The 27,980-nt window shown below is 43.0% G+C and overlaps 4 protein-coding genes across 19 annotated transcripts in view; all 4 read left to right on the top strand.

The window, feature by feature from the left end:
• Positions 1 to 15: 15 nt before the first annotated feature.
• Positions 16 to 27,860, top strand: LOC115148728 (Meckel syndrome type 1 protein). Of its 10 annotated transcripts, XM_029690901.1 has the most exons (12): positions 16 to 746; positions 955 to 1,076; positions 1,210 to 1,268; positions 1,427 to 1,561; positions 1,978 to 2,075; positions 2,235 to 2,363; positions 2,492 to 2,597; positions 6,766 to 7,152; positions 7,761 to 7,828; positions 8,390 to 8,450; positions 8,684 to 8,802; positions 8,952 to 9,624. In XM_029690901.1, exons 1-8 carry the CDS (start codon positions 670 to 672, stop codon positions 6,790 to 6,792), a joined length of 753 nt encoding a protein of 250 aa, XP_029546761.1. In that variant the 5' UTR covers positions 16 to 669; the 3' UTR covers positions 6,793 to 7,152; positions 7,761 to 7,828; positions 8,390 to 8,450; positions 8,684 to 8,802; positions 8,952 to 9,624. The 10 variants fall into 10 exon arrangements, 9 of the variants coding, with proteins under 9 accessions (XP_029546761.1, XP_029546759.1, XP_029546760.1 ...); XM_029690899.1 differs by lacking the exons at positions 8,390 to 8,450; positions 8,952 to 9,624 and having other exon boundaries at positions 6,766 to 6,829; positions 6,969 to 7,152; positions 8,684 to 8,709; XM_029690900.1 differs by lacking the exons at positions 8,390 to 8,450; positions 8,952 to 9,624 and having other exon boundaries at positions 6,766 to 6,829; positions 6,959 to 7,152; positions 8,684 to 8,709.
• Positions 19,282 to 25,535, top strand: LOC115148716 (uncharacterized). Of its 7 annotated transcripts, XM_029690869.1 has the most exons (8): positions 19,282 to 19,553; positions 22,039 to 22,113; positions 22,212 to 22,286; positions 22,581 to 22,664; positions 22,805 to 23,095; positions 23,439 to 23,694; positions 23,827 to 23,969; positions 24,685 to 25,535. In XM_029690869.1, exons 1-7 carry the CDS (start codon positions 19,446 to 19,448, stop codon positions 23,841 to 23,843), a joined length of 906 nt encoding a protein of 301 aa, XP_029546729.1. In that variant the 5' UTR covers positions 19,282 to 19,445; the 3' UTR covers positions 23,844 to 23,969; positions 24,685 to 25,535. The 7 variants fall into 7 exon arrangements, with proteins under 7 accessions (XP_029546729.1, XP_029546728.1, XP_029546727.1 ...); XM_029690868.1 differs by having other exon boundaries at positions 22,823 to 23,095; positions 23,439 to 23,969; XM_029690867.1 differs by having other exon boundaries at positions 23,439 to 23,969.
• On the top strand, positions 26,385 to 27,390 carry LOC115148742 (Meckel syndrome type 1 protein-like). Its single transcript, XM_029690932.1, has 3 exons — positions 26,385 to 26,509; positions 26,638 to 26,772; positions 27,189 to 27,390. Exons 1-3 carry the CDS (start codon positions 26,396 to 26,398, stop codon positions 27,288 to 27,290), a joined length of 351 nt encoding a protein of 116 aa, XP_029546792.1. The 5' UTR covers positions 26,385 to 26,395; the 3' UTR covers positions 27,291 to 27,390.
• LOC115148712 (uncharacterized) overlaps positions 27,861 to 27,980 on the top strand; it is a 229,906-nt gene continuing 229,786 nt past the window's right edge. Inside the window, exon 1 of the mRNA XM_029690856.1 lies at positions 27,861 to 27,980. The gene's annotated coding sequence lies outside the window, so the exon portion shown is untranslated.

The following is a 27,980-nucleotide window of genomic DNA, read 5'->3' as shown; positions in this document are numbered from 1 at the left end:
CAATATCTGGTCTCCCACACAGAGATGGAAATCTATACCTGTTTAGACCCTGGAGGATATGGCTTCAGATGAAAGACAGCAGAGAGATGCAGAATGTAGAAGCTTCAAACACTGTGATATGCAAATTCAGGACCATTGTACACTGAAGTGGAGCATTCATCTGGTCTGAAGCATGTCAAAAGAGTGCAAATGAACTGGGACTGGAGCACTGCATCACATTTAAACTAAATTAGCATGTATCTGATTTAGCTACACTCATCTGTACTTGAATTGTGCTGTTTGAAACGTGTATTTCCAATAAAGCTTTTTAAATTGCAATTATTTGTGTCAGACAGATTTTTGTCTTAATTAATTACATCAGGGGTTCTTAAACTTTTTACAGCAAGGGAATATTATTGTACTGATATTACCTTACCTGTTATCAGTGGGGGGGTTTATTCTGCTGCTCTGGACTGGATCCCACGGTAGGTGGCGGTAGTGAACCAATAAATAGTTGGATTGCTCGCCAGAAACCCAACCAGGCAGGCAGACTGTTGTTACCATGCAACGAGCAGACGCTTGTGAAAAGTACTAGCTACAAAATTGTCTCAATTGCTTGCTGCGCGTTTGTGTGTATGTTGCTAATCTAGCTAGTTAGCTAGCCATCAATAAAGTTCCTAACGTTACAACATGGCAGACGGCTGCAGCACCGACACCGGAGAGGCTACCTATTGTTCCCGAGATGCTGTCAAAAACCTTACAATTAAGTAAGTTGCAGTTGGCCTTTGTGTGGCTTTTATTCCTTGCATTGCCATAAAAGCAAGACAATGTCGTTAGCTAACGTTAGCTCTCAAAGCAGATGATGATAAACACCCAGTATATTGCTTGACCTGATCCCTGAGTTTGCCATGAAAACATGTTATTTAGCTAGCTAGAATCCTGTTTACCTTGTTTATATTTACAATGGTGTTACAGGATCCATATTCAGAGATTCACCTCCACAGCAGCCCTCTCCCAACACCTTCAGCAGCAGGTTTTGACTCAACAGGAGAGGGGAGGCATTGAGCTGGACACCCTCAACTCACAGGCTCAATCAGGTATTAACACTGTTTTGAAACAGAAAGATGTTAGATGTTTTGAAACAGAAAGATGTTAGATGCTTCTTAGTTGAGTAGATGTTATTTTCGTGGTGGCTAGATATGGACCAGAACATCTTGGTTTTGTTTTCAGCCGGAGATGATGATGAGGAGGAGTTGGTGGTAGGCTGGCAGGAGAAGCTGTTCAGTCAGGTAGGTCCTCTACCAGTGTCCTTATAACAAATAAGACTTTACTGTTTAGGATAGTTTGATTTTGCATAGTAAGTTGTGTGTGTGTGTGTGTGTGTGTGTGTGTGTGTGTGTGTGTGTGTGTGTCTGTGTGTGTGTAATATGAAGTGGTTTTGTTCCAGAGTGAGTCAGTATACCAGACTCCACTGGAGAGACAGTACCACACAGAGATCATGGCTCTGGAGCGGACCAGGGGCAGACGGAACCGCAGGATTTTCACCTACACCGATTCTGACTGCTACACCAATTGGGAAGGGGTGGGTTTCTACTGAATCTCAATTTCTGTAACGGTTCCATAACCACAGATGCTAGGAGACAGGAAGCAAGTACAGGGTGAGGATTTATTAATAAATAGACATGAAACTAAAAAAGAACAGAGTCTGGACAAGAGAAACAAAACGACATCAATGTAGACAAGGGAATGAAACTGAGGAAGTGACAGATATAGGGGAGGCAATCAATGATGTGATCCAGGTGATTCCGTTGAAGCGCTGGTGCGCGTAACGATGGTGACAGGTGTGTGTATTGATGAGCAGCATGGCGACCTCGTGCTCCAGAGAGGGGGAACGGGAGCAGACGTGACAATTTCATTATTCAAAACAAAGAATTTACCTCGTTTCTGTCCCAAAGAAACGTTAGTGTTTTAAAGCTGTTTTTGAAATAATCATTACAGGATTCCCAGAGTATGGTGAGGCAGGTCAAGTCCAACCCTACCTTCCTGGCACATAGGATGGCCAATGTCAGACACAGACGACAGGACAGACAGCCAGTGTAGGTCCCTGTTACTCACCAAAGTGAATTATTATTAAAGTGAATGTAATTGAAGCAACATTGATGTGTGATGTGCTGCTTTGAAGACAAACAGTGTACCAGTATGTTCACATTACCCTTGTATGCTAAATGTGTTTGTGGTATTCTGTTGGTCTGCAGTGACAGCACCTTCCCCAAGTCCAGGCTGATTACCTGGGAGCCCTCGGAGGACTTTGTGAAGACCAGCCACGTGGTCAACACACCCGTACAGACCATGCACATCATGGGGGACCTGGGACCACCGGGCAAGTGAGTAGCACAAGGGGAAAAACCACTATGTAGCCTATGCACTTATTACGCTGCTTTGTATGTAATAACTTTGAAGTAGATTCCAATTCAGGAATTGAAAAGTGGCATTGTATTCTTGTATTCCTCAGACTTGGCCAAAAGGAGAAGGAATGCTTGTTGTGCACGATAAGAGCAGATGGATATGGAGTGATTACCACCAAACCAGACTTCAACAAAGTTGTTTCATTAGCAAAGGTAATGTTAAATCTGATTTTATTTGTCACAGAATACAACAAGTGTAGACCTTATATTGAAATGCTTATTTCCGAGCCCTTATCCAACAATGCAGTTTAAGAAAAATAAGTGTTAAGTAAAAAATTTGTATTTTGGACCTAGACTTGGCGCTCCGGTACCGCTTGCCGTGCGGTAGCAGAGAGAACATTCTATGACTAGGGTGTCTTGAGTCTTTGACAATTTTTAGGGCCTTATTCTGACAACGCCTGGTATAGAGGTCCTGGATGGCAGGAAGCTTGGCCCCGGTGATGTACTGGGACATACTCACTACCCTCTGTAGTGCCTTGCAGTCAAAGTCTGAGCAGATGCCATACCAGGCAGTGATTTAACCAGTCAGGGTGCTCTCGATGGTGCAGCTGTAGAATTTTTTTGAGGATCTGAGAACCCATGAGAAATCTTTTCAATCTCTTTTGGGGGAATAGGCTTTGTCTTGCCCCCTTCACGACTGTCTTGGTGTGTTTGGACCATGATACTTTGGTGATGTGGACACCAAGGAACTTGAAGCTCTGAACCGGCTCCACTACAGCCCCGTCGATAAGAATGGGGGCGTGCTCAGTCCTCCTTGTCCTGTAGTCCACAATCATCTCCTTTGTTTTGATCACATTGAGGAAGAGGTTGTTGTCCTTGCACCACATTGTCAGGACTCTGACCTCCTCCTTATAGGCTTTCTCGTTTTTGTCGGTGAATCAGGCCTACCACTGTTGTCATCGGCAAATGTAATGATGGTGTTGGAGTCGCGCCTGGCCGTCCAGTCATGAGTGAACAGGGAGTACAGGAGGGGACTGAGCATGCATCCTAGAAGTGCCCCCGTGTTGAGGATCAGTGTGGCGGATATGTTGTTTCCTACCCTTACCACCTGGGGGCGGCCCGTCAGGATTTCCAGGATCCAGTTGCAGAGTGCGGTGTTTAGTCCCAGGGTCCTTAGCTTAGTGATGAGCTTTAAGGGCACTGTGGTGTTAAATGCTGAGATGTAGTCAATGAATAGCATTCTCACATAGGTGCTCCTTTTGTCCATGTGTGAAAGGGCAGTGTGGAGTGCAATAGAGATTGCATCATCTGTTGGGGCGGTATGCATATTGGAGTGGTTCTAGGGTTTCTGGGATAATGGTGGTGATGTGAGCCATGGCCAGCCTTTCAAAGCACTTCATGGCTACAGATGTGAGTGCTACTGGTCGGTTGTCATTTAGGCAGGTTATTTTAGTGTTCTTAGGCACAGGGACTATGCTGGTCTGCTTGGAACATGTTGTTATTACAGACTCTGACAAGGAGAGGTTGAAAATGTCAGTGAAGACACTTGCCAGTTGGTCAGAGCATGCTCGGAGTACACAGCCTGGTAATCTATCTGGCCCTGCGGCCTTATGAATGTTGACCTGTTTAAAGGTCTTACATCGGCTGCGGAGAGCATGATCACACAGTCGTCCGGAACAGCTGATGCTCTCATGCATGTTTCAGTGTTACTTGCCTTGAAGCGAGCATAGAAGTTATTTAGCTCGTCTGGTAGGCTCGTGTCACTGGGCTGCTCTCGGCTGTGCTTCCCTTTGTAGTCTGTAATAGTTGGCAAGCCCTGCCACATCCGATGAGCGTCGGAGCCGGTGTAGTACGATTCAATCTTAGTCCTGTATTGACACTTTGCCTGTTTGATGGTTCGTCGGCGGGCATAGCGGGATTTCTTATAAGCTTCCGGGTTAGTCCCGCTCCTTGAAAGCGGAAGCTCTACCCTTTAGCTCTGTGCGGATGTTGCCTGTAATCCATGGCTTCTGGTATGGGTATGTATGTATAGTCATTGTGGGGACGACGTCATCGATGCACATATTGATGAAGCCAGTGATTGATGTGGTGTACTCCTCAATGCCATCGGATTAATCCCAGGAACATATTCCAGTCTGTGCAAGCAAAACAGTCCTGTAGTTTAGCATCTGCTTCATCTGACCACTTTTTTTTATAGACTGAGTCACTGATGCTTCCTGCTTAAAACATTTTTGTAAGCAGGAATCAGGAGGATAGAATTATGGTCAGATTTGCCAAATGGAGGGCGAGGGAGAGCTTTGTACGCATCTCTGTGTGTGGAGTATAGGTGGTCTAGAGTTAGTTCTTCCCCCCCCTCTGGTTGCACATTTAACAGGCTGGTTGAAATTAGGTCAAACTGATTTAAGTTTCCCTCCATTAATGTCCCCGGCCACTAGGAGCGCCGCCGCTGGATGAGCGTTTTCCTGTTTGCTTATGATGGTATACAGCTCATTGAGTGCGGTCTTAGTGCCAGCATCGGTCTGTGGTGGTGGCTATGAAAAATATAGATGAAAACTTTCTAGGTAGATAGTGATGTCTGCAGCTTATCATGAAATACTCTAGCTCAGGCGAGCAAAACCTTGAGACTTCCTTAGATATCGTGCACCAGCTGTTATTTACAATATACATAGACCGCCACCCCTTGTCTTACCAGAGGCTGCTGTTCTATCCTCCCGATAGTGTATAACCCGCCAGCTGTATGTTATTAATGACGTCGTTCAGCCATGACTCTGTGAAACATAAGATATTACAGTTTTTAAGGTCCCGTTGGTAGGATATACGTGCTTTTAGTTCGTCCCATTTATTTTCCAGCTATTGTACGTTGGCTAACAGTACGGATGGCAAAGGCAGATTAGCCACTCTTTGCCTGATCCTCACATGGCACCCCGATCTCCTTCTGCGAATCTGTCTTTTTTTCCTACGAATGACAGGGATGAGGGCCTGTTCAGGTGTCTGGAGTAAATCCCTCTCGTCTGACTCATTAAAGAAAAATTATTCATCCAATTCAAGGTGGGTAATCGCTGTTCTGATGTCCAGAAGCTCTTTTCGGTCATAAGAGACGGTAGCAGCAACATTATGTACAAAATAAGTTTCAAACAACGTGAAAAAACAAACAAAATAGCATGGTTGGTTAAGAGCCAATAAAACGGCAGCCATCCTCTCCGGCGCCAGTACAATTTATTAGTCCAAATTACGGGGAACAAAGGGAATTTGTTTTTCTGAAGGGTTTGGTCACAGATCTGCCAGTTCAGATCAAATCCCACGTTTTGTTGCCTGACTCAGGACTCAAACCAGTGACCATTAAGTTACTGGACTAATTCTCTATCTTCCACCTTCTAACACTTTTTTTTATTTCACCTTTATTTAACCAAGTAGGCTCGTTGAGAACAAGTTCTCATTTACAACTGCGACCTGGCATGGGCTTCCTAGGCAAAGTTCCCTTTACACTATCCCATGTGCGTGTCTCATGATCTGGTAATGAGGTAGTCCTGCCTGCAAGTTTAAAATCAGTGTCACCCTCAGCTCAAGAGGGCATTACATCTTGGTCTAATGGTCAAGACACTGGTTTTTCCCATGGGAGGCCCGGGTACAGATCCTGCCCATGAAATGTGCACACCCCTCCCAAAGCACAATTCCACTGCTTCCACCAATGTAGTGTTTTTTTTGTTGCAAACAGCAATGTCTAAAAACCAGGTCTCCCTGCCCGTAGGCAAACAAATATATTTTTTGTAAATTCAGGCGGTCGCCCCAAACAGGTTTTGAACCTGGGTCCATCAACTGTCAAGTCAACAGCTATGCCAAGATGTCCAAACCTCAAGATGAGGTTGCTCGGTGTTGAATTAAGATTGCTACATTATCTCCTTCCTTGGGAGAGCATTCTTTACAGCAAGTTTCTCACGTGTACACACATCTTTGATGGCTTCACAGTCACTATCCCACTACTGATTCAGATGTAACAAATTTGGGCGTAGCTCCAACTGGGACTTGAACCCCGGTCCAGCGACTAGCAAGCCAACACTTTATCCATTACACCAAGAGATCAGAAGGTGCTAAGTGTTGGGTTAAGCTTGCTACAATATATTCTTATATAGGGCAATGTGTGATCTAGGTGAGGCAGCATTGCCACTAGTGCTCCTGACACAGCCAAACACAATTTTTACCTTCTTAACCTTAACTAACCTAAAGTCAAATACATTTATACAAACCACCATGTGAGCAGCAAATTTAGGGTTAATGGAGTGAAGTGGTTGATGGTAGGACCACCAGTATGAACTATGTCTATGAATGCATTACAAACACGGACAAATGCTCTTTATCAACACCATCTTTTCTGTGAAACTAGATATCAGCAATCAATCAACGAGACTAATGAAATGGAGCAAATGAAGACATTAGAACTGCTAAAGGTAATATATTATATTCTGAAACCAATTTCTTACTGGTAGATTTTGTACATGATCTGTCATTCCTGAGAGCGACGCTCTCTCTCCTCCCCTTCCCCCCCCCCCATCTCTCTTTTATGTGCTGGGGCGAAGTTTCCCCTAGATACAGATCTAGGATCAGCTTCCCCTTCCCAAACCTAACAAGGACCATTAGTGGGGGGAATTCAAACCTGATCCAAAGCCAGGGTCTATTTGGGGATCTTGTCCCATCCCCCAGAACTCTACATGTTGATGCGGCTTTCTCCAGCTCACCATGCTCACAAAGAAAACAGCAGTGTATTTCAGCTGTAAGTATTTTGAAATTACTAGCGATATTATTTTAAATGAATTTACCTAGCTTTGTTATTATTCAACAATAACTAGGCCAATGTAGCTGTAGCGGGTTACATTTCGTCGATGCATGGAAAAGTATTAGCTATGTTGAAGCATTGTGTTAGCTAGCTAGCAGCTAGCTAGCGAGCCATTTTTCCTGGCTATACTGATAGGTTAATTAGCCAGCTAGCTGCTAAATGTTGCTGGAGTAGACATTAATACATTTCGGAATGGATTATTATTGCATTGCTTATCTTTGTTATGATGTCTTAGATGTTCTCATATGAAATAATTTTGTGTTGTGCATAATGTTAAAAAACTCCATAGGAGTAATGTTAAACTAGCTACTGGTAGCTAGCTACATTCTGATGCAAATGTGGTCCTAGCTCGGTAGCTTTCCTGTGGCAGGCCGAGTTATTTGCACTATTCACAATGTGAGACATTTTGTTTAGCAGTGATTTTATTTTGAAATGGCAGCTAGGGATAGGCATTTGGAATATTTCACTATTCAAATATGGATATCCGGATGGTCCAAATACATTTTTTTTTTTTTTTTTGTGAAAACATGTTTTGTTTGCCTCAGGACTGGCAGAGACAGTGCGGTGCTAGAAGGGAAGGCTTGATTGGGAGAGACAGTTGTTGCTGCCATAGGTAATCTGTCATACTATACATTATTAATGACATGTCTATTTTAAAAACGTTCTCGTCAGAACATGGATAAAAGCAGGAATCTCTCGTGCCAAGGTATGTAGCCAACCGTCAACCACCCCCTCATTTCCTGCATTTTAAAGTGGCAATCGGCAGTTGCAAAATCCATTTTTGGACCTGCAATTTAATGATATTGATTCTTGAAGAATATAACTTAGAAATGCCTCATTAGCTTAGTTCAACTGTTGTACCCCATCAGAACTCAACATATAAGCTTGTTTTACTCCAATGTGGGTAAACAAAGTAAATGTAAACAAACACTATATAGCATCAAAACATGGATCAATCCACTAATGGGGGGGAAATGTAGCCTCAAAACTAGCTGTTATTGGCAGAGAGATTTCAAACTTTTTGTTATTGGTCTATTAACTTAGACCACCTGGTGATGTCACCAAGGAAGCCAAAACTCCACCAATGCAAAACCTGCTGATTTAGAATGTCTTATGTAGATTGAAAATACAATCAGCAACTATCAGGAAGTTACACTGATAAATTTTTTTATAGTTTCATCAGCTGTTGTACAAATATGATACAAAACACCAGCTGAGTGACACCGGCTGCATCAGTGAGTATGAACCTGACAGCTAAAACTCGAGTGACAGCTGTTCAGAACTGACTTAGCCTGGTAAATTTGTGACGGTAGACACCGGCTGATTTCGTAAAGCAAGGGAACAGCCGCAGTCCACCGTCAAACTTACCAGGCTGAGTGATTACTGAACAAAAATGTAATGTCGTTGCTTGCTAATATGTGGATTTGTTGTTACTCTTATGTATGTTCCATCTTTTTGTGTTTTTCAGGAAAGCCTGGGAAAGAACTGAAAAAACACACTAAAGAGTCAAGACAGACACCAGAAAGAGGCCCAAGAAGACTTGGACGCAGGATCAGAGGACAGCGAGGGATGTTCAGAACTCACTCGGTAAGTTGGTGAGGGTACACTTTGAGACTGCTTACCTGACACGGGGGAAGTCTTTTCTTTTTATCTCCTCTCCCTTACCTTCCCTATGCCCCTCTCCCCTATTGTGTTGGACCATCATGTGTTTTAATCTTTTCTTTGTTTGCGATTAGGTTTGGAGAATGACTTCTCAACCCAAGAGGCCCAAGAGCAGCTGTGAGAAAGCATCAGTTTGGAAGCATTTGGGAAAATGTAAAGTGCTGAAGAAGGTTCCCGGCAAAGAGGATTGCCTGTTATGGGTCAGAGCCAGCTCTCAAAAACAGAACATGGAAAGACATAAAAACCTGGTGCACAACACAATGCAAACAGAAAAGGCTCTCCGCAGCCAGTAAAAGGCTAGCATGCCACGAAGCTGAAGTTCACACAGGTGAATGGGAGAGTTGTAAAAGACATAGCTCCAAAATACAGGTCCTAGTTGAGCTCGTGAGCTAGTCCTGCTCTTTTTTGCAATTTTTTGTTTTGTGGTGCAAAACTTAGTGTGTCGAGCTTAACACGTCAACCCCGTTACCAATAGATAAAAAGGCTAGACATTTTTTAGCAATTTCATTTTTTGTCTGAAACGTCCAATTCAAAAGCTTGTCACAAGGGATTTATGCATGATTTAATATGAAACCCAGCCTCCCGAGTGGCACAGTGGACTTAGGCGCTGCATCGCAGTTGCTAGCTGTGCCGCTATAGATCCTGGTTCGGCTGCGACCCGGAGACCCATGGGTTGGCGCACAATTGTCCCAGCGTCGTCCTGGTTAGGGGAGGGTTTGTCCGGCAGGGATGTCCTTGTCCCATTGCGCTCTAGCAACTCCTGTGGCGGGCCGGGCGCATGCATGCTGACACGGTCGCCAGGTGTATGGTGTTTCCTCCGACACATTGGTGTGGCTGGCTTCCGGGTTAAGCGGGCATTGTGTCAGGAAGCAGTCTAGCTTGGCAGGGTCGTGTTTCAGAGGACCCATGGCTCTCTACCTTCGCCTTTCCCGACTCTGTAGGGAGTTGCAGCGATGAGACAAGACTAACTACCAATTGGATACCACGAAAATTGGGATGATAAAGGGGTTAAAATATATAATATGAAACCCTGTTATACTTTATTTGGCACTTAATAGGCACTTATTGTAGTCATTTTTTAAATTTAATCTCTTCAGATGGGAAACCGTTTTTTATTTTCATTTTTATACATTTGAATATGGTCTTTATAACAGAAGGTAAAATTAGGTTAACTTTTATTTATGAATATAAACTGGCAATATTCTAGTGGCCAATCTTCGTTGCAATAGGCCCATGAAATAATATCAGCTTTTATGATGCTGGTAAAGATAGTACCTTTACAGACGGCCCCTAACTGTGCAGTATAGCCTATAGGTTATACACTGAGTGTATAAAATAATAAGGACACCTTCCTAATATTTAGTTAGCCCCCCAACCCCCTTTTGTCCTCAGAACAGCTTCAATTTATCGGGGCATGGATTCTACAAGGTGTTGAAAGCGTTCCACAGGGATGCAGGCCCAGGTTGAAGCCAATGCTTCCCACAGTTGTCAAGTTGGCTGGATGTCCTTTGGTTGGTGGAACATGAGCGTGAAAAACCCATCAGTGTTGCAGTTCTTGACACAAACCGGTGTGCCTGGCACCTACTACCATACTCCGTTCAAAGGTACTTAAATCTTTTGTCTTCACCCTCTGAATGGCAGACATACACTATCCATGTCTCAATTGTCTCCAGGCTTAAAAATCATTCTTTAACCTGTCCTGTCCCCTTCATCTACAAGTGAAATCAATAAGGGATCATAGCTTTCACTTGGATTCACCTGGTCAGTCTGTCATGGAAATAGCAGGTGTCTTTAATGCTTTGTACGCTTAGTGTAAATTTCACAATAATTATACATTTTTGGATTTTGTTATGTAGCCTATTGTTGTCACTTTATTGAACCTGCCTGCAACCCACCCGCCTGGGGACTGCGGGTTATGAGACAATCCCGGCATCACTAGTTTGCATGTTCTGCAGCCTTGTAAAGATAGGGAGAGGATGACTGGGATGCAGTTTGGCATTTATTGTCATGAATCTTGCCCTGGCGGCAGTTCTGCAAAGTGGTCACAAGCTGGCACAGGCATAAAGCAATAATATCTGATTTTTAACCTAACCCTAACCACACTGCTAATCCTTACCTTAAATTAAGTCCATAAAACACAATTATTTTCCACAAATATTTAAGATATAGCCAATTTTGGCTTTGCAGCTGCCATATCTAGAGGAAATTGCGCAGTTCTGCCTCCAGAGCAGTATTCATGACAAACGTCAAGCTGCGACTGGTTGAGGGAATGTAAAATCGGTAACGAAATTGTTTTGACAAATAACATACTTTTTATTATGAAAAGTACAATATATCCATGTACACATCAGATAGCTGCTCTTTCTCTGCTACCTCATTCTATTTCTCTAGTCTAGTATTCCCTGGTTATGTTCCTCGTCTTCCTCCTCTATTTCCCCACCCTTTCCTCAGACTCTTCTTTTTCTTGTCCTCCTCCTTACTTTCTCCAACATTTTCCATCTGTTGCATCTTACTGGCCTTTTCTTGCTTCTCTGCTTTTTTGGACAAGGAGATAAAGTAATGTAAGCTTATGGGTTCTCTTCTCTTGAGCTACTATATCTAGAGCTATGCTATACTGTAGGAGGATATATGGCCAATATACCCTTCTTGTATTTCCTCCCACCTGTGGGGCCACTCCTGCCATTTCCTGGAGCCGCTTCCTGCCGGTCTGGCCCAGGTTGGTGATGGGGGCCAGGCGAGGCATGTGGCGGTATGGGAAGTTCTCTGTAGCGGACGGAGTGATAATGACAGGGCTGAGAGGAGTCCGAGGCCTTGGGACATTCTCTGGGGAGGGAGGTGCCACAGCAGAGGGCAGGGCCACAGCAGAGGGCAGGGCCACAGCAGAGGGCAGGGCCACAGCAGAGGGCAGGGCCACAGCAGAGGGCAGGGCCACAGCAGAGGGCAGGGCCACAGCAGAGGGCAGGGCCACAGCAGAGGGCAGGGCCACAGCAGAGGGCAGGGCCACAGCAGAGGGCAGGGCCACAGCAGAGGGCAGGGCCACAGCAGAGGGCAGGGCCCGTAGGGCTTCAGCCAGGGTCCGGGGTGCTGAGGTCACAAGAGGAGAGAGGCCAGTGTTGCCAGACACAGGACCAGAGACCATCCCTGGGCTCTGTAGGACCAGAAAGTAAAGTAAAATATCAGGACAATGCTACGTTAAAAACAATCTGTACATATACTTTATAACTAAACTATACACATTGCAGATACATGACTACACTCAATAAGTAGGAGTAACTTACAAAGCTCTGGACATTGTTATTTTTTTATGACTTGAGGAGACTGTTCTCGGCTATACTGGTTTGCATTTCTGCCATGCTGTCTATATTTTCGGCCATCTCTCCAGTGCATTTCTTGAATGCCACTTTCAACGCCCAGTTATTCAGCCAACTGTCCAGGTCTACTGCCTTCAGATCACCTTCGCTGCAGTTTCTCTTCATCTCTTGGATCAGTGCCCTCACCTCCTCACCCATCCTCTTGAGCTCCCTAGCCACGTCTTCATCCCTCAGTCTCTCCTTCCTCCTCCCCATCCACTTCGCAATCCATCCTCTACAGCATCCCTCATTCTTCTTCTGCCTCTCTTGGTTGATGTCCTGACCGTCATTGAGCGTCTTCAGGCCCCGTTTGAGTTCTATTGAGGTCAGGTTTTTCTTTAATCCGCCTCAGGCTCTCCTCTTTGATGTTGGTCCACTCTGTCTTCTTGTCCAGCTGATGCCTGCAGGGCCGGACAGTGGTGACCACCTCCATCTGGCATGACACCTTCTTCAGGGCACTCACAGAGGCAGGGAGGAGGATGTTGAACTTGTCCACAATAATCTCTACAGACATGGGGTCAAACCGTTGAGATGTGACACACACACACAAATTTAAAAGATGCCTACCAGTCGATGGTCCTTCAGTGGTCCTTGTGGTTCATTTGGAGGCTCTGGACTGTCCTCAGAAGGGGCATCATTGCCATCATCAAGCTGTGTGTCAGTGAGCTAGCTGGTCATAGTCCATTCTCCACATTCACTGAGAGGTGCTCAGAAATGTGTGTGGGGGAGGAGATAGACAGATCATCCTCGTCCATATCCCTCACTTCAAGCTTTGTCACCTTTCCATTCTCAACTTTCAGTGGTGGTGTCCTCCTTTCATGATCCTCATCATCACACTGTGTATCAGAGTCAACTAGTCAGAGACCATCCTCCTCACAGTGATGTCACTCAACAAAGACATGGACGGTAGGGTACAACTCTTACCTCCGATTCACAGTCAGTGAAGGAGTAGATGGAAAAGTCATCAGAACTGGAGGATGAGGTCACATCATATTTTCTCTCCATCAGCCGAGTCACCCTTCCAGACTGAGGAGACAGAGAAAGGCATGTACTCATGGCAGCCATAGAATACACTGGCATTGACCCTCAAGGAAATGTAGAATATGTAGGCAATCCAACATGGCTGTACAAGTAGTGAGTAATACATGGGTAACTGAAAATGCAATAAATGCAACTCCCATAACATTAGGGGTGGGGCTAAAGACCTTCCATAGTATAGGATTCTTTAGCATCTCGAATGGATGATTGTCAATTCAACCAAGCCAACCAAAATGGCCATAGATCAATCTCTTGATTCATATCTGTTGTGTCTCTATGGGAACAGCAGAGATGACCTGGCTGAGAGGCTCTGGATTGATGTTCCATTCATCCCCAGATGTTTGGTCCTGCCCATAGCTCACAATGATTGGCTGTAAACAGTAAAGAAGGAATTAAACACTGCTTTGCTTATTGCAGAATGCATAACTAATGTGCATGTGTTATTGATTTCAGTTCGGATATGACTTAAAGGCTTTGTTCTTCTGTGCATCTTGCCGGTTGGCCACATCACAGAATCAGGGATGCTAACCCTCACTGGATTCAACCGTCAACACATCACTCAATTTAAAAGGTGATAATATAACAAAGACAGGACAGATATGTATTGTATATTTACCACATAAGGGCGGCGTCTTAAAGCTCTTTTGATTCTCTCATTATTACAATCCATTGCTTTCTGAGGGAAACATTTCCATCAATATTGGATATATATATCTATATATATATATATATGTGTGTGTGTGTGTGTGTGTGTGTGTGTGTGTGTGTGTGTGTGTGTGTATGTATGTATACACAGCTTTGGATAACATTAAGAGACCCTTGCAAAATTGTCAGTTTCTCTGGTTTTACTATTTATAGGTATGTGTTTGGGTAAAATGAAAATTTTTGTTTTCTTCTATAAACTGCTGACAACATTTCTCCCAAATTCCAAATAAAAATATTGTCATTTAGAGCATTTATTTGCAGAAAATGACAAGTGATCAAAATAACAAAAAAGATGCAGTTGTCAGACCTCGAATAATACTAATATTTTAACTTAGGAAGAGTTCTGAAATCAATATTTGGTGGATTAACCCTGATTTTCAATCACAGCTTTCATGCGTCTTGGCATGCTCTCCACCAGTCTTTTACGTTGGTGTTGGGTGACTTGATGCCATCCTGGCGCAAAAATTCTTTGTTTGATAGCTTGTGACCATCCATCTTCCTCTTGATCACATTCCAGAGGTTTTCAATGGGGTTCAGGTCTGGAGATTGGGCTGGCCATGACAGGGTCTTGATCTGGTGGTCCTCCATCCACACCTTGATTGACTTAGCTGTGTGGCATGGAGCATTGTCCTACTTGAAAAAGCAATCCTCAGAGTTGGGGAACATTGTCTGAGCAGAAGGAAGACCTCTTTTTGCAGGTCATTTGATATCATCCTACAGTTGTTGAGTGACATTCGAATGAGTTGGCAGTCATCCCAGTCAGTGGAGAGTCGTTTTCACCGTCTGCCAGTCTGTAGCTTTGTTGTCCCCAATGTCTGCTGCTTGGCCTTGTTCTTTTACCTTTATTTAACTTGGCAAGTCAGTTAAGAACAAATTCTTATTTTCAATGACAGCCTAGGAACAGATTTTTACCTTGTCAGCTCAGTGATTCGATCTTTCTACCCTCCAGTTACTAGTCCAACACTCTAACCACTAGGCTACCTGCCGCCCCTATGAACCGCTGTTTTTGAAATTTTAAGGATGGAAGCAACCTGATGCTCACTGTATCCCTCTGCCAGTAAAGCCAGAATTGAACCCTTCTTTTCCTCAATCAAAACTTCCCTTTTCAACTCTTTTGACATGGTCAATAGTTATTTTTAGCTTCCAATTACTTTTGAGGTACTACTAGCACTGTGTTTGCCATCCAGCTGTTCCTATTGCAAGAGGATAGTGATGACCACAGCAGTGGTTTTTATACTTTTCCTCGTTAAATAAGGTTTGGTTCAGGTGATCACCTGATCAGTACCTCATTCAGCAGAATGAGGTGTGCCTGTGTTGGAAATCAACAGACACTGGAATGGAATGGCTGCCATACATGTAGAGATGCTGATTTAAGAAACATTTGCAGTGGTCTCTTTAATGTTTTACAGAGCTGTATGTGTATGTGTGGTACCCTGTCTATATTATACAGGTTGGGAAGGCTGTGCACCAAAAGGCCAAAGGTTACCTGCAACAACCTGAGTGAAGAAAGAGATTGTACAGATTAAATAAAATCTTAATGTATTGAATTAATGCTTGGTTACATCATAATACGTCACAGCTTCATGACTGCATAATACATCGTAAGAAAAAGGCTTGTTTGGAGCCTAACTGGTGGTATTGTCTTCTCACTGGTTGTAGCTAGATGAATAAAGAAATGATGTGCATATTTCCTACTGACTGAGTAATGGTTGTATCGATGGTTGGTTGGATGTTTTACATAGATGGCCAAGAGGATATCAATAGGAAGAAACCATTCCTTGACATTTTTGTTTTCATTTTGCACATTGAGTAACAAGCATTAAGGGACCACAATGGAAGTCGTTGACTTTATTGTGTTGTCCCTGACACGTTTTATTTTATTAAACTGTTTTATTATTTTACTAAACTGTCAAATATATCTATCTCGCTTTCTATCAAACTCAAATGGGCTGTTGAGGACTCTGATCATCACATTTCAGGCACAAGCCAGCAGGTGGCAGTGTCTTTAAATGCAGCACTGCCTTAGTGCACTTCATGATCTGCGCATTAAATAACTTTGGTTGTGAAGGTGATTAATAGAAATAAATAAAAAGAATGTGATTAATCCAAATGCGGAAGTCCATTACATTTGCTTTGGTTTAGCAATCTATCAACTCCCTCCCTGTCTTAGCTAAAGTGCTGTGCAATATTGGAGGACAGGTTTCGTAACTGAAATGTTTGTATTGTGCTTGATTATCCACTGGTTTTAGTTTGACAAATATGTACTGAGCATCAAATCAGTTTTGAAAGATGTTGTGGTGGAAGAATTTGGGGTGAGCTGTTGTAACTTCTCAAGGGATATGTTCTGTGTTGGACTGTGATGTTATGCGTTTCATAGACTACTTGTATGTCTGCACCCTAACACAAGGCCATTGTGTTCCAGAACTATTGATGTATAGAAGAACTGTTGTGTAAACAATATGATTGTATTATCACCTCCCACTATATAAGGGACATGTAACCATTTCTTCCTTGCTGTGAAATTAGAGGTGGATCTCCTCTGCTGCTGCTTGTATTAAATATGTTTATTATATTGTTAAATAGTCTCTGCCTTAATCTTTGGATCAAATTTTCCACAACTGTGGTTCAGAGGTTCAAGAGTTTTACTCCTGAGTTGAGGTTAACGAGTGTCATTGTTGCTGTTATTATAGTGTAATTTGTTTTCTTTATTGTCATTACATATTTCAGGTTATCAGAGGATGCCTTCAGTCTTGGAACTAAAGTTTTTGGCAATGGGCATGGTAAATTAGCAAGGAGGGACTGGGTGATTTAAGAATCATATGCTCGGTAGCTAGCTAGCTACTTTGAATGGGACTGTTGTAACGTTATCTAGCTTGCTACAACTTGTAGCTAACGTTAATGACGTAACATATGGTGCCAGGAGGCTACAGCAGCAAGCTAGAGCACAACACATCAATGCCGCTGATGTCTGTCAAGCCGTTAATTTCAGTTTTAATCCTCTCCTCTTCCTTTGTGGTACACAAGCTCATCACATACTCCTTCCACCACAAGACAGTGACCCAGCTACTCCTCAGCATTGGGGTTCTGGTGCTCCTCTGGTGGGATTGAGAAGAGTGTGGACACTGTTTGGTTCCTCCTCATGTTTCAGCTGCTCTCTATCAGCACAGGGGTGTTGTACACCATCCTGGGGCTGGTAGTGTTAGGTGCATCTGCCCAGAATCAAGTGGAGGGGTTAGTTCCTGTATCCCTCTCCCGTATGGTTAAGAGCTTTGTTTTTGGGGTCAGCGTACCCATGTTAGCCCTGCCCTGGCTGTTTCTGCTCATCATAATATTGTTGGTCCCACACACTGTCTTCTTCTGCAATGTCATCATCACACTCCAAATAACTGATGCACTCTGCGGTCGCCAGTTTCCTCCAACACATTGGTGTGGCTGGCTTCTGTGTGAAGAAGCAGTGTGGCTTGGCAGGGTTGTGTTTCGGAGGAAGCATGGCTCTCGACCTTTGCCTTTTCCAAGTCCGTAGGGGAGTTGCGGAGATGGGACAAGACTGTACCTACCAATTGAATATCACGAAAAATGTATCAAAGCACCAAAACATTTTTATAATAATTGCTCGTTGTGCACAGTAAAGAAAAGCCATAAATTACTACCTATTTTGCATAAACTACTGGATCAAGTGGTAAAAGTCATGTAACAGGTCATGATGGAACACGTTATTCGATATCAGTAATGCAAGAGAAAAAGTTCAAAGGCACACAAATGAACATGAACCCTGCCATATCACTACTGTCTTGTTTTGCACGCTTTGTACAAAATAATACGATGCAGTATTTCTTAACGTAGCTCTTTATTAGCTAGCTACAACTTGCATGTTCACTTATCTCCAACCATGATCAACTGACCATGACCTAACCCTCTGTATGGTCTTAACCAATCATAGCACAGTATGATACGGTGGTAAAATGCATCCAATTATAATTCAGTATGTTTACACATATGAATATTACAACTACAATAGTTTAGGGGTTTCTATATTAAAAGAAACACCAAAAGGACTGCTGAACATCACCCTTATATCATCCACTTCATTCCATTTCATATAGTTAATGTTCAGCAGAACCTCAAGTTGAAGTAAATATTTTGTATTGGACCTCCAACCATCACCATAGAAAGACACCTAGATAAAATACTTACTGAGTGGTATAGTAGTAGGTGCCAGGTGCATTGGGTTGACTGTGTCAAGAACTGCAACGCTACTGGGTTTTTCACGCTCAACAGTTTCCCGTGTGTATCAAGAATGGTCCACCACCCAAAGGACATCCAGACAACTTGACTACTGTGGGAAGCATTGGAGACAACATGGGCCAGCATCTCTGTGGAACACTTTCAACACCTTGTAGAGTCCATGCCTGATGAATTGAGGCTGTTCTTAATATTGGTGAGGTGTTCCTAATGTTTTGTATACTACACACCAGAGGTAGTGATTATCAGAACACACATAAATGACAGTTAATAGACGTTTTCATGTTGTACTGAAAGTGCACATATAACCAACACATATTGCATTGCCTTTATGCTGTGGTAGTGTCCATCTAATCGTAACTAGTTGGCACTAAGCCTTAGTCTGAGAGCGTGAGAAAAAAAACACCTGGACACTTTTACAGTTTACCGCCACTTAATCTAAGACCTATTCTTTAATGAACCGATGAAAAACAAGGCTCAATTACTAAATAGTTACTGCAATTTAAATGTATAAATTTAACAATACATGGTACAATATGAATGTGCTACAAGTATGTATATTTTACTCTAATCTTACTCTTCTCTCTGTATTTACACAACCTTCCTAGGGCATCTGAATAGGCAGTCATGTTGAATTTTGTAAATACATTTACAGATTGCAAATAAAGAATGCTTTCAATGCCTTACATTTGAAGACTTAATATACAAGATAAAATGCCTTGTGGGGATCTTCACAGCATGATACACGTCCTGATGACATATTTAATTTCATAATCACCTCTGTTTTTGCCTAGTTTCACTTACAATTGTACAATCGAGTTTGCGAATGTACAATTAGCCCCATAATTCAGTTTGCGATGATGATCCGCTCAGCAAAGTCAGCCAAAACTTAAAACCAACTTTAATATGGAGAAGTCAACGTACAAGTGTAAGTAGAAACAAATGTAAATAAAAAAAACTCCTAATCCCCAAAATGGGAGAATGAAACAATATTTCTATTTTTGAGAATGTGGGAATGGTCCATGGACACTTAAGGGACAGTCATGTCTAGTGTGTTTCATTTGGTGATCTCATGAAGGACAGGAAACACACATAACTGTATCTCTTAAAGTGTACATTTCCCAGCTGTTAGTTTTACAGCTGAATGTTGTATAAGATGAATGAATAAGTATCAGAATACTTTTGAAAAGATAACAATGTGATTTAGTCTTCTAAATCAGAATTGGTTGTTTTATGGTATTTATGCACAGTCAGTGGCCACGCCCAGGTGACCACAAACATGAGACGGCCCCTTTTCCCTCCAGCAGATGGACCGGCGACAACAGAGAGAAACAACAACATGTTAAGTAACCCATGTATGAACTAATTGTGAGTGAGTTTTATGTAATTCTGTGATTGATTAAGTTAGTAAATAAATCATTAAGCCAATTTGTATATTGCTGATTCATGATTCTATGCTAGGGTTCGTGCAGATATCCAAGGGTTTGCGACATTCAGTAATGACACTGATGAGGCAATAAAATTCATTAATAAGCGACTATTTTGATAAAATATGAAAATATCTGAGGAGTTATATTTGGGAAATTGACACTATAATTTTTCCGTGGTGCCCCGACTTCCTCGTTAAAGTTACATGATTAGTTTTATCGCGTAGTAAAATTACACATAGAGAATGGATTTGATAATATACAGTCTTCACATTTAATGATAGTCAACGACACGAAAGCATATAACTTTCCTTACATCACACTTATACATTGCAATTTTCGATTTACCTGATACAGTAGGATGGCTAACATTCGATGTCTGCGAAGACGTTGTCTTCTAGCCAAGACATGAAATGCAATCATAATTGATTAGCGCATAAGGCACACACAACAGTTCCATGATGACTGAAAACACAAGCATGGGATGAACAGCTGACACATTTCCGGGCGGTCCATTTAACATTGAATAATTCTTCCCTCGCCCCTTGCCCTGCAAGTGTCAACTCATCAGCCGTCATGAAACGTCATCAGAAGTGTCCACTTTATGTGAGGGCTGAGGGGAGAAGGTGTGTATTTTAAGTGTTTGGAATGCAGCCCTGGTGTGTTGTATTGGGATTGTGCCACAGAGCATTATGGGGGTTCTATGTGGTGACAAATGTAGTGAAGTTGTTGGATAGAGATTAAAAGTGAAGAATGATAGTTGAGCATTTTGTTATATTATTCAATTCAAATTCGTTTTTTTCAAATTACAGGAGAGCGAGGAGGTATATTTCAAAATATTTTCGTGGTTTTAGAACTTTATTTTTGTGTGTTGTTAGCAAGGCAAATTTTAATAAATTACAGGAACTCCAGTAGCTAGCTAGCTAACGTTACCAGCGCGAGTGTGCAGTTATCTCCTCCAGAATGGTAGAATGGCCAACACTGCCAAAAATGTTGTGAATTGTTTTGGTTGAAGAACCCCTTTCATTCTCTGGGGTACACGGAAAAGGTGCGAATTTAAAGCGAGGGTCGACCTCTGCTTGAGATCACTTTCATGAAGAAGGTGAGGGCGTTCAATACTATATGGTATCAAAAGTATTTCTGGTTAATAGGGAGAAACTGCCTCTCATGAGGACCGCCACAGGAAAGGAAGACCCAGAGTTACCTCTGCTGCAGAGGATAAGTTCATTAGAGGTACCAGCCTCAGAAATTGCAGCCCAAATAAATGCTTTACAGAGTTCAAGTAACAGACACACCTCAACATCAACTGTTAAAAGTAGACTGTATGAATCAGGCCTTCATGGTGTAATTGCTGCAAAGAAACCACTACTAAAGGACACCAATAATAAGAAGAGACTTGCTTGGGCCAAGAAACACGAGCAATGGACATTAGACTGGTGGAAACTTGTCCTTTGGTCTGATGAGTCCAAATTGAAGATTTCTTTTGTTCCAACTGCCGTGTCTTTGTGAGACGCGGTGTGGGTGAACGGATGATCTCCGCATGTGTCTTTCCCACCGTAAAGCATGGAGGAGGAGGTGTTATGGTGTGGGAGGGATTTGCTGGTGACGCTGTCTTTGATTTATTGAGAATTCAAGGCACACTTAACCAGCATGGCTACCACAGCATTCTGCAGCGATATGCCATTCCATCTGACTTGGGCTTAGTGGGACGATCATTTGTTTTTCACCAAGACAATGACCCAACACCTCCATGCTGTGTAAGGGCTATTTTACCAAGAAGAAGAGTGATGGAGTGCTGTATCAGATGACCTGGCCTCCACAATCCTTGACCTCAACCAAGTTGAGATGGTTTGGGAGGAGTCAGACTGCAAAGTGAAGGAAAAGCAGCCAACAAGTGCTCTTCATATGTGGGAACTCATTCAAGACTGTTGTAAAAGCATTCCAGGTGACGTTGGTTGAGAGAATACCAAGAGTGTGATAAGCTGTCATCAAAGCAAAGGGTGGCTATTTGAAGAATCTCAAATATAAAATATATTTACATTTATTTAACACTTTTTATGGGGTTACTACATTATTCGATATTTCATAGTTTTGATGTCTTCACTATTATTCTACAATGTAGAAAATAGTAAAAATAAAGAAACACCCTTGAATGAGTAGCTGTTCTAAAACTTTTAACCGGTAGTGTATATACAGAGTGTGTGTGAATGTGTCAGGATGTGTTTTGTGTCAATCAAATTGATGGAAATGTTTCCCTCAGAAAGCAAGATGGATCGTAGTGATGAGAGAATCAAAAGAGCTTTAAGACGCCACCCTTATGTTATATATATCAAATATGTATTTGTTTTGTCCTTTTTTTGTTATATTATCACCTTTTAAATTGAGTGTTGTGTTGACAGTTGAAACCAGTGAGGGTGAACACCCCTGATTCCGTGATGTGGCCAACCAGCAAGATGCACAGAAGAACAAAGCCTGTAAGTCATATCCGACCTAAAAACAATAACAGATAAACATTAGTTATGCATTCTGCAATGAGTAAAGCAGTGTTTAATTCGTTCTTTACTGTTTACAGCCAATTATTGTGAGCTGTGGGCAGGACCAGGCATCTGGGGATGTATGGAACATCAATCCAGAGCCTCTCAGCCAGGTCATCTCTGCTGTTCCCATAGAGACACAACAGATAGATCAATCTGTTGATTCATATGGCCATTTTGGTTGGCTTGGTTGCATTGACAATCATCCATTCGAGATGCTAAAGAATGCTATACTATGGAAGGTCCTTGAGAGTCAATGCCAGTGTATACTATGGCTGCCATGAGTACATGCCTTTCTGTCTCCTCAGTCTGGAAGGGTGACTTGGCTGATAGAGAGAAAATATGATGAGGTGAACTCATCCTCCAATTCTGAATGGACTATGACCAGCTAGCTCTCTGACACACAGCTCGATGATGGCAATGATGCCTCTACTGAGGACAGTCCAGAGCCTCCAAAGGAACCACAAGGACCACTGAAAGACCATCGACTGGTAGGCATCTTTTTAGTGTGTGTGTGTGTGTGTGTGTCACATCTCAATGGTTTGACCCTATGTCTGTAGATATTATTGTGGCCATGTTCAACATCCTCCTCCCTGCATCTGTGAGTTCACTGAATAAGATGTCACACCAGATTGAGGTTGTCCCCAAGGTCCGGCCCTGCAGGCAGCAGCTGGACAAGAAGACACAGTGGACCAACACCAACAAGGAGAACCTGAGGAGGATCAAAGAAAACCTGACCTCAATAGAACTCATCCTGGAGGAAGGCCTGGAGACGCTCAATGACGGTCAGGACATCAACCAAGAGAGGCAGAAGAAGAATGAGGGATGCTGTAGAGGATGGATTGCGAAGTGGATGGGGAGGAGGAAGGAGAGACTGAGGGATGAAGACGTGGCTAGGGAGGTCAAGAGGATGGGCGAGGAGGTGAGGGCACTGATCCAAGAGATGAAGAGAAACTGCAGTGAAGGTGATCTTAAGGCAGTAGACCTGGACAGTTGGCTGAATGACTTGTAGGTCGAAAGTGGCATTCAAGAAATGCACTGGAGAGATGGCCGAAATTATAGACAGCATGGCAGAAATGCAGACCAGTATAGCCGAGAACAGTCTCCTCAAGTCATAAAAAAAGAACAATGTCCAGAGCTTTGTAAGTTACTCCTACTTATTGAGTGTAGTCATGTATCTGCAATGTGTTTAGTTATAAAGTATATCTACAGATTGTTTTTAACATAGCACTTTCCAGATATTTGACTTGTTTCTGGTCCTACAGAGCCCAGGGATGGTCTCTGGTCCTGTGTTTGGCAACACTGGCCTCTATCCTCTTGTGACCTCAGCACCCCGGACCCTGGCTGAAGCCCTACGGGCCCTGCCCTCTGCTGTGGCCCCTCCCTCCCCAGAGAATGTCCCGAGGCCTCTGACTCCTCTCAGCCCTGTCTTTATTGCTCTACCCACTACAGAGAAGTTCCCATACCGCCGTAGCTCTCGGCTGGCCCCCATAACCAACCTGAGTGAGACCGGCCCCACAGGTGAGAGGAAAAACAAGAAGGGTATATTGGCCATAAGTCCTTCTATAGTATAGCATAGCTCTAGATATAGTAGCTCAAGAGAATATACCCCATAAGCTTACATTACTTTTTCTCCTTGTCCAAAATATTCAGGAAGGGAAGGTCAATAAGAAAAACAAGGGCAAGGCCAAAAAAGTAGTGAAGCAAGAGAAGGCCAGTAAGATGCAACAGAGGGGAAATGTTGGAGGAAGTAAGGAGGAGGACAAGAAAGAGGAAAAGAAGAGTCTGGGGAAGAGGTGAGGAAATAGAGGAGGGAGAAGTGGAACATAACCAGGGAATACTAGACTAGAGAATTAGAGAAATAGAATGAGGTAGCAGAGAAAGAGCAGATATCTGATGTGTAAGTGCAAACTTACGCAATAAGGCACGAGGAGGTGTGGTATATGGCCAATATATCATGGCTAAGGGCTGTTCTTATGCACAACGCAACACAGAGTACCTGGATACAGTTCTTAGCCGTGGTATATTGGCCATATACCACAAACCCCCGAGGTGCCTTATTGCTATTATTAGCTGGTTACCAACGTAATTAGAGCAGTAAAAATACATGTTTTTGTCACACCCGTGGTATATGGTCTGTTATAAACTGGGTGGTTCGAGCCCTGAATGCTGATTGGCTGACAGCCGTGGTGTATCAGACCGTATACCACAGGTATGACAAAGCATTTATTTTTACTGCTCTAATTACGTTGGTAACCAGTTCATAATAGCAAAAAGAAACCTTGGGGGTTTGTGGTATATGGCCATTATACCACGGCTAAGGGCTGTATCCAGGCACTCCGTGTCGTGTTGTACCTAAGAACAGCCCTTAGGTGTGGTATATTGACCATATAACACACCCCCTCGTGCCTTATTGCTTAAATATACCACGGCTGTCAGCCAATCAGCATTCAGGGATCGAACCACCCAGTTTATAATACTATTTATTCTCCTGTGGTTTTTGATTGACAGGTTTCTTCAGTGGCTGCTGCCCAAACTGAGATGTTCAAAGAAATAATGGCCAACTATTACTTCTAACACACACACACACACACACACACACACACACACACACACACACACACACACACACACACACACACACACACACACACACACACACACAGATTTTGAGTATTGGTTATTCCTACAACACACACAAACGTAATTTCAGAGACAGGAATTATGATTAGCAAAATACATATATTGGTCTCATTCTTATATTTTGAGACATGCAGCAATATAAAAAAAAAAAACGATATTGGTCTCCATCCAGCCTATGATAATGAGTTGGATTTACATGCTTAGGCTTGGAAATATATCCAGGAGAAGCAGGGTCAACACCTCTACTCATGTCATAAGTGCCATGACATCTTTAGTAACCACAGAGAGATAAGACCTCTGTCTCCACAGTCTCATCCAAAGAACAGCACCAACCTTAGGGCAGTGTCACTGGTATCCTTGGGCCAAAGTGAAGAGGTGAGGGCCCCTTACTGGTCTCCTTGCAATATCTGGTCTCCCACACAGAGATGGAAATCTACACCTGTTTAGACCCTGGAGGATATGGCTTCAGATGAAAGACAGCAGAGAGATGCAGAATGTAGAAGCTTCAAACACTGTGATATGCAAATTCAGGACCATTGTACACTGAAGTGGAGCATGCATCTGGTCTGAAGCATGTCAAAAGAGTGCAAATGAACTGGGACTGGAGGACTGCATCACATTTAAACTAAATTAGCATGTATCTGATTTAGCTACACTCATCTGTACTTGAATTGTGCTGTTTGAAACGTGTATTTCCAATAAAGCTTTTTAAATTGCAATTATTTGTGTCAGACAGATTTTTCTCTTAATTAATTACATCAGGGGTTCTTAAACTTTTTACAGCAAGGGAATATTATTGTACTGATATTACCTTACCTGTTATCAGTGGGGGGTTTATTCTGCTGCTCTGGACTGGATCCCACGGTAGGTGGCGGTAGTGAACCAATAAATAGTTGGATTGCTCGCCAGAAACCCAACCAGGCAGGCAGACTGTTGTTACCATGCAACGAGCAGACGCTTGTGAAAAGTACTAGCTACAAAATTGTCTCAATTGCTTGCTGCGCGTTTGTGTGTATGTTGCTAATCTAGCTAGTTAGCTAGCCATCAATAAAGTTCCTAACGTTACAACATGGCAGACGGCTGCAGCACCGACACCGGAGAGGCTACCTATTGTTCCCGAGATGCTGTTAAAAACCTTACAATTAAGTAAGTTGCAGTTGGCCTTTGTGTGGCTTTTATTCCTTGCATTGCCATAAAAGCAAGACAATGTCGTTAGCTAACGTTAGCTCTCAAAGCAGATGATGATAAACACCCAGTATATTGCTTGACCTGATCCCTGAGTTTGCCATGAAAACATGTTATTTAGCTAGCTAGAATCCTGTTTACCTTGTTTATATTTACAATGGTGTTACAGGATCCATATTCAGAGATTCACCTCCACAGCAGCCCTCTCCTAACACCTTCAGCAGCAGGTTTTGACTCAACAGGAGAGGGGAGTCATTGAGCTGGACACCCTCAACTCACAGGCTCAATCAGGTATTAACACTGTTTTGAAACAGAAAGATGTTAGATGTTTTGAAACAGAAAGATGTTAGATGTTTTGATACAGAAAGATGTTATATGCTTCTTAGTTGAGTAGATGTTATTTTCGTGGTGGCTAGATATGGACCAGAACATCTTGGTTTTGTTTTCAGCCGGAGATGATGATGAGGAGGAGTTGGTGGTAGGCTGGCAGGAGAAGCTGTTCAGTCAGGTAGGTCCTCTACCAGTGTCCTTATAACAAATAAGACTTTACTGTTTAGGATAGTTTGATTTTGCATAGTAAGTTGTGTGTGTCTGTGTGTGTCTGTGTGTGTGTAATATGAAGTGGTTTTGTTCCAGAGTGAGTCAGTATACCAGACTCCACTGGAGAGACAGTACCACACAGAGATCATGGCTCTGGAGCGGACCAGGGGCAGACGGAACCGCAGGATTTTCACCTACACCGATTCTGACTGCTACACCAATTGGGAAGGGGTGGGTTTCTACTGAATCTCCATTTCTGTAACGGTTCCATAACCACAGACGCTGGGAGACAGGAAGCAAGTACAGGGTGAGGATTTATTAATAAATAGACATGAAACTAAAGAAGAACAGAGTCTGGACAAGAGAAACAAAACGACATCAATGTAGACAAGGGAATGAAACTGAGGAAGTGACAGATATAGGGGAGGCAATCAATGACGTGATCCAGGTGAGTCCGATGAAGCGCTGGTGCGCGTAACGATGGTGACAGGTGTGCGTAATGATGAGCAGCCTGGCGACCTCGTGCTCCAGAGAGGGGGAGCGGGAGCAGACGTGACAATTTCATTATTCAAAACAAAGAATTTACCTTGTTTCTGTCCCAAAGAAACGTTAGTGTTTTAAAGTTGTTTTTGATATACTCATTACAGGATTCCCAGAGTATGGTGAGGCAGGTCAAGTCCAACCCTACCTTCCTGGCACATAGGATGGCCAATGTCAGACACAGACGACAGGACAGACAGCCAGTGTAGGTCCCTGTTACTCACCAAAGTGAATTATTATTAAAGTGAATGTAATTGAAGCAACATTGATGTGTGATGTGCTGCTTTGAAGACAAACAGTGTACCGGTATGTTCACATTACCCTTTTATGCAAAACGTGTTTGTGGTATTCTGTTGGTCTGCAGTGACAGCACCTTCCCCAAGTCCAGGCTGATTTCCTGGGAGCCCTCGGAGGACTTTGTGAAGACCAGCCACGTGGTCAACACACCTGTACAGACCATGCACATCATGGGGGACCTGGGACCACCGGGTAAGTGAGTAGCACAAGGGGAAAAACCACTATGTAGCCTATGCACTTATTACACTGCTTTGTATGTAATAACTTTGAAGTACATTCCAATTCAGGAATTGAAAAGTGGCATTGTATTCTTGTATTCCTCAGACTTGGCCAAAAGGAGAAGGAATGCTTGTTGTGCACGATAAGAGCAGATGGAAATGAAGTGGTTACCATCAAACCAGACTTCAACAAAGGCAAGGAGCCCTGCAGGCCAGTGACCCGCACCCGCTGAAGTCAAAATGCTTTACCCCTAGCTCAAATAAGGGTCACTGACTTGGTAGCAGAATTCATACAGTACAAGCCATTTACTGTGTTATGATGCTGTGTGTTTGCACTCAAGGTTGAGACGGAGGGGGAGGAATAGCAACAGTGCATATATAGAC

Source organism: Salmo trutta, chromosome 15 (assembly GCF_901001165.1).
Source record: "Salmo trutta chromosome 15, fSalTru1.1, whole genome shotgun sequence".
NCBI lineage: Eukaryota > Metazoa > Chordata > Actinopteri > Salmoniformes > Salmonidae > Salmo > Salmo trutta.
Note: the sequence above shows the minus strand (reverse complement) of the source record. Positions and strands in the feature narration are given on the sequence as shown.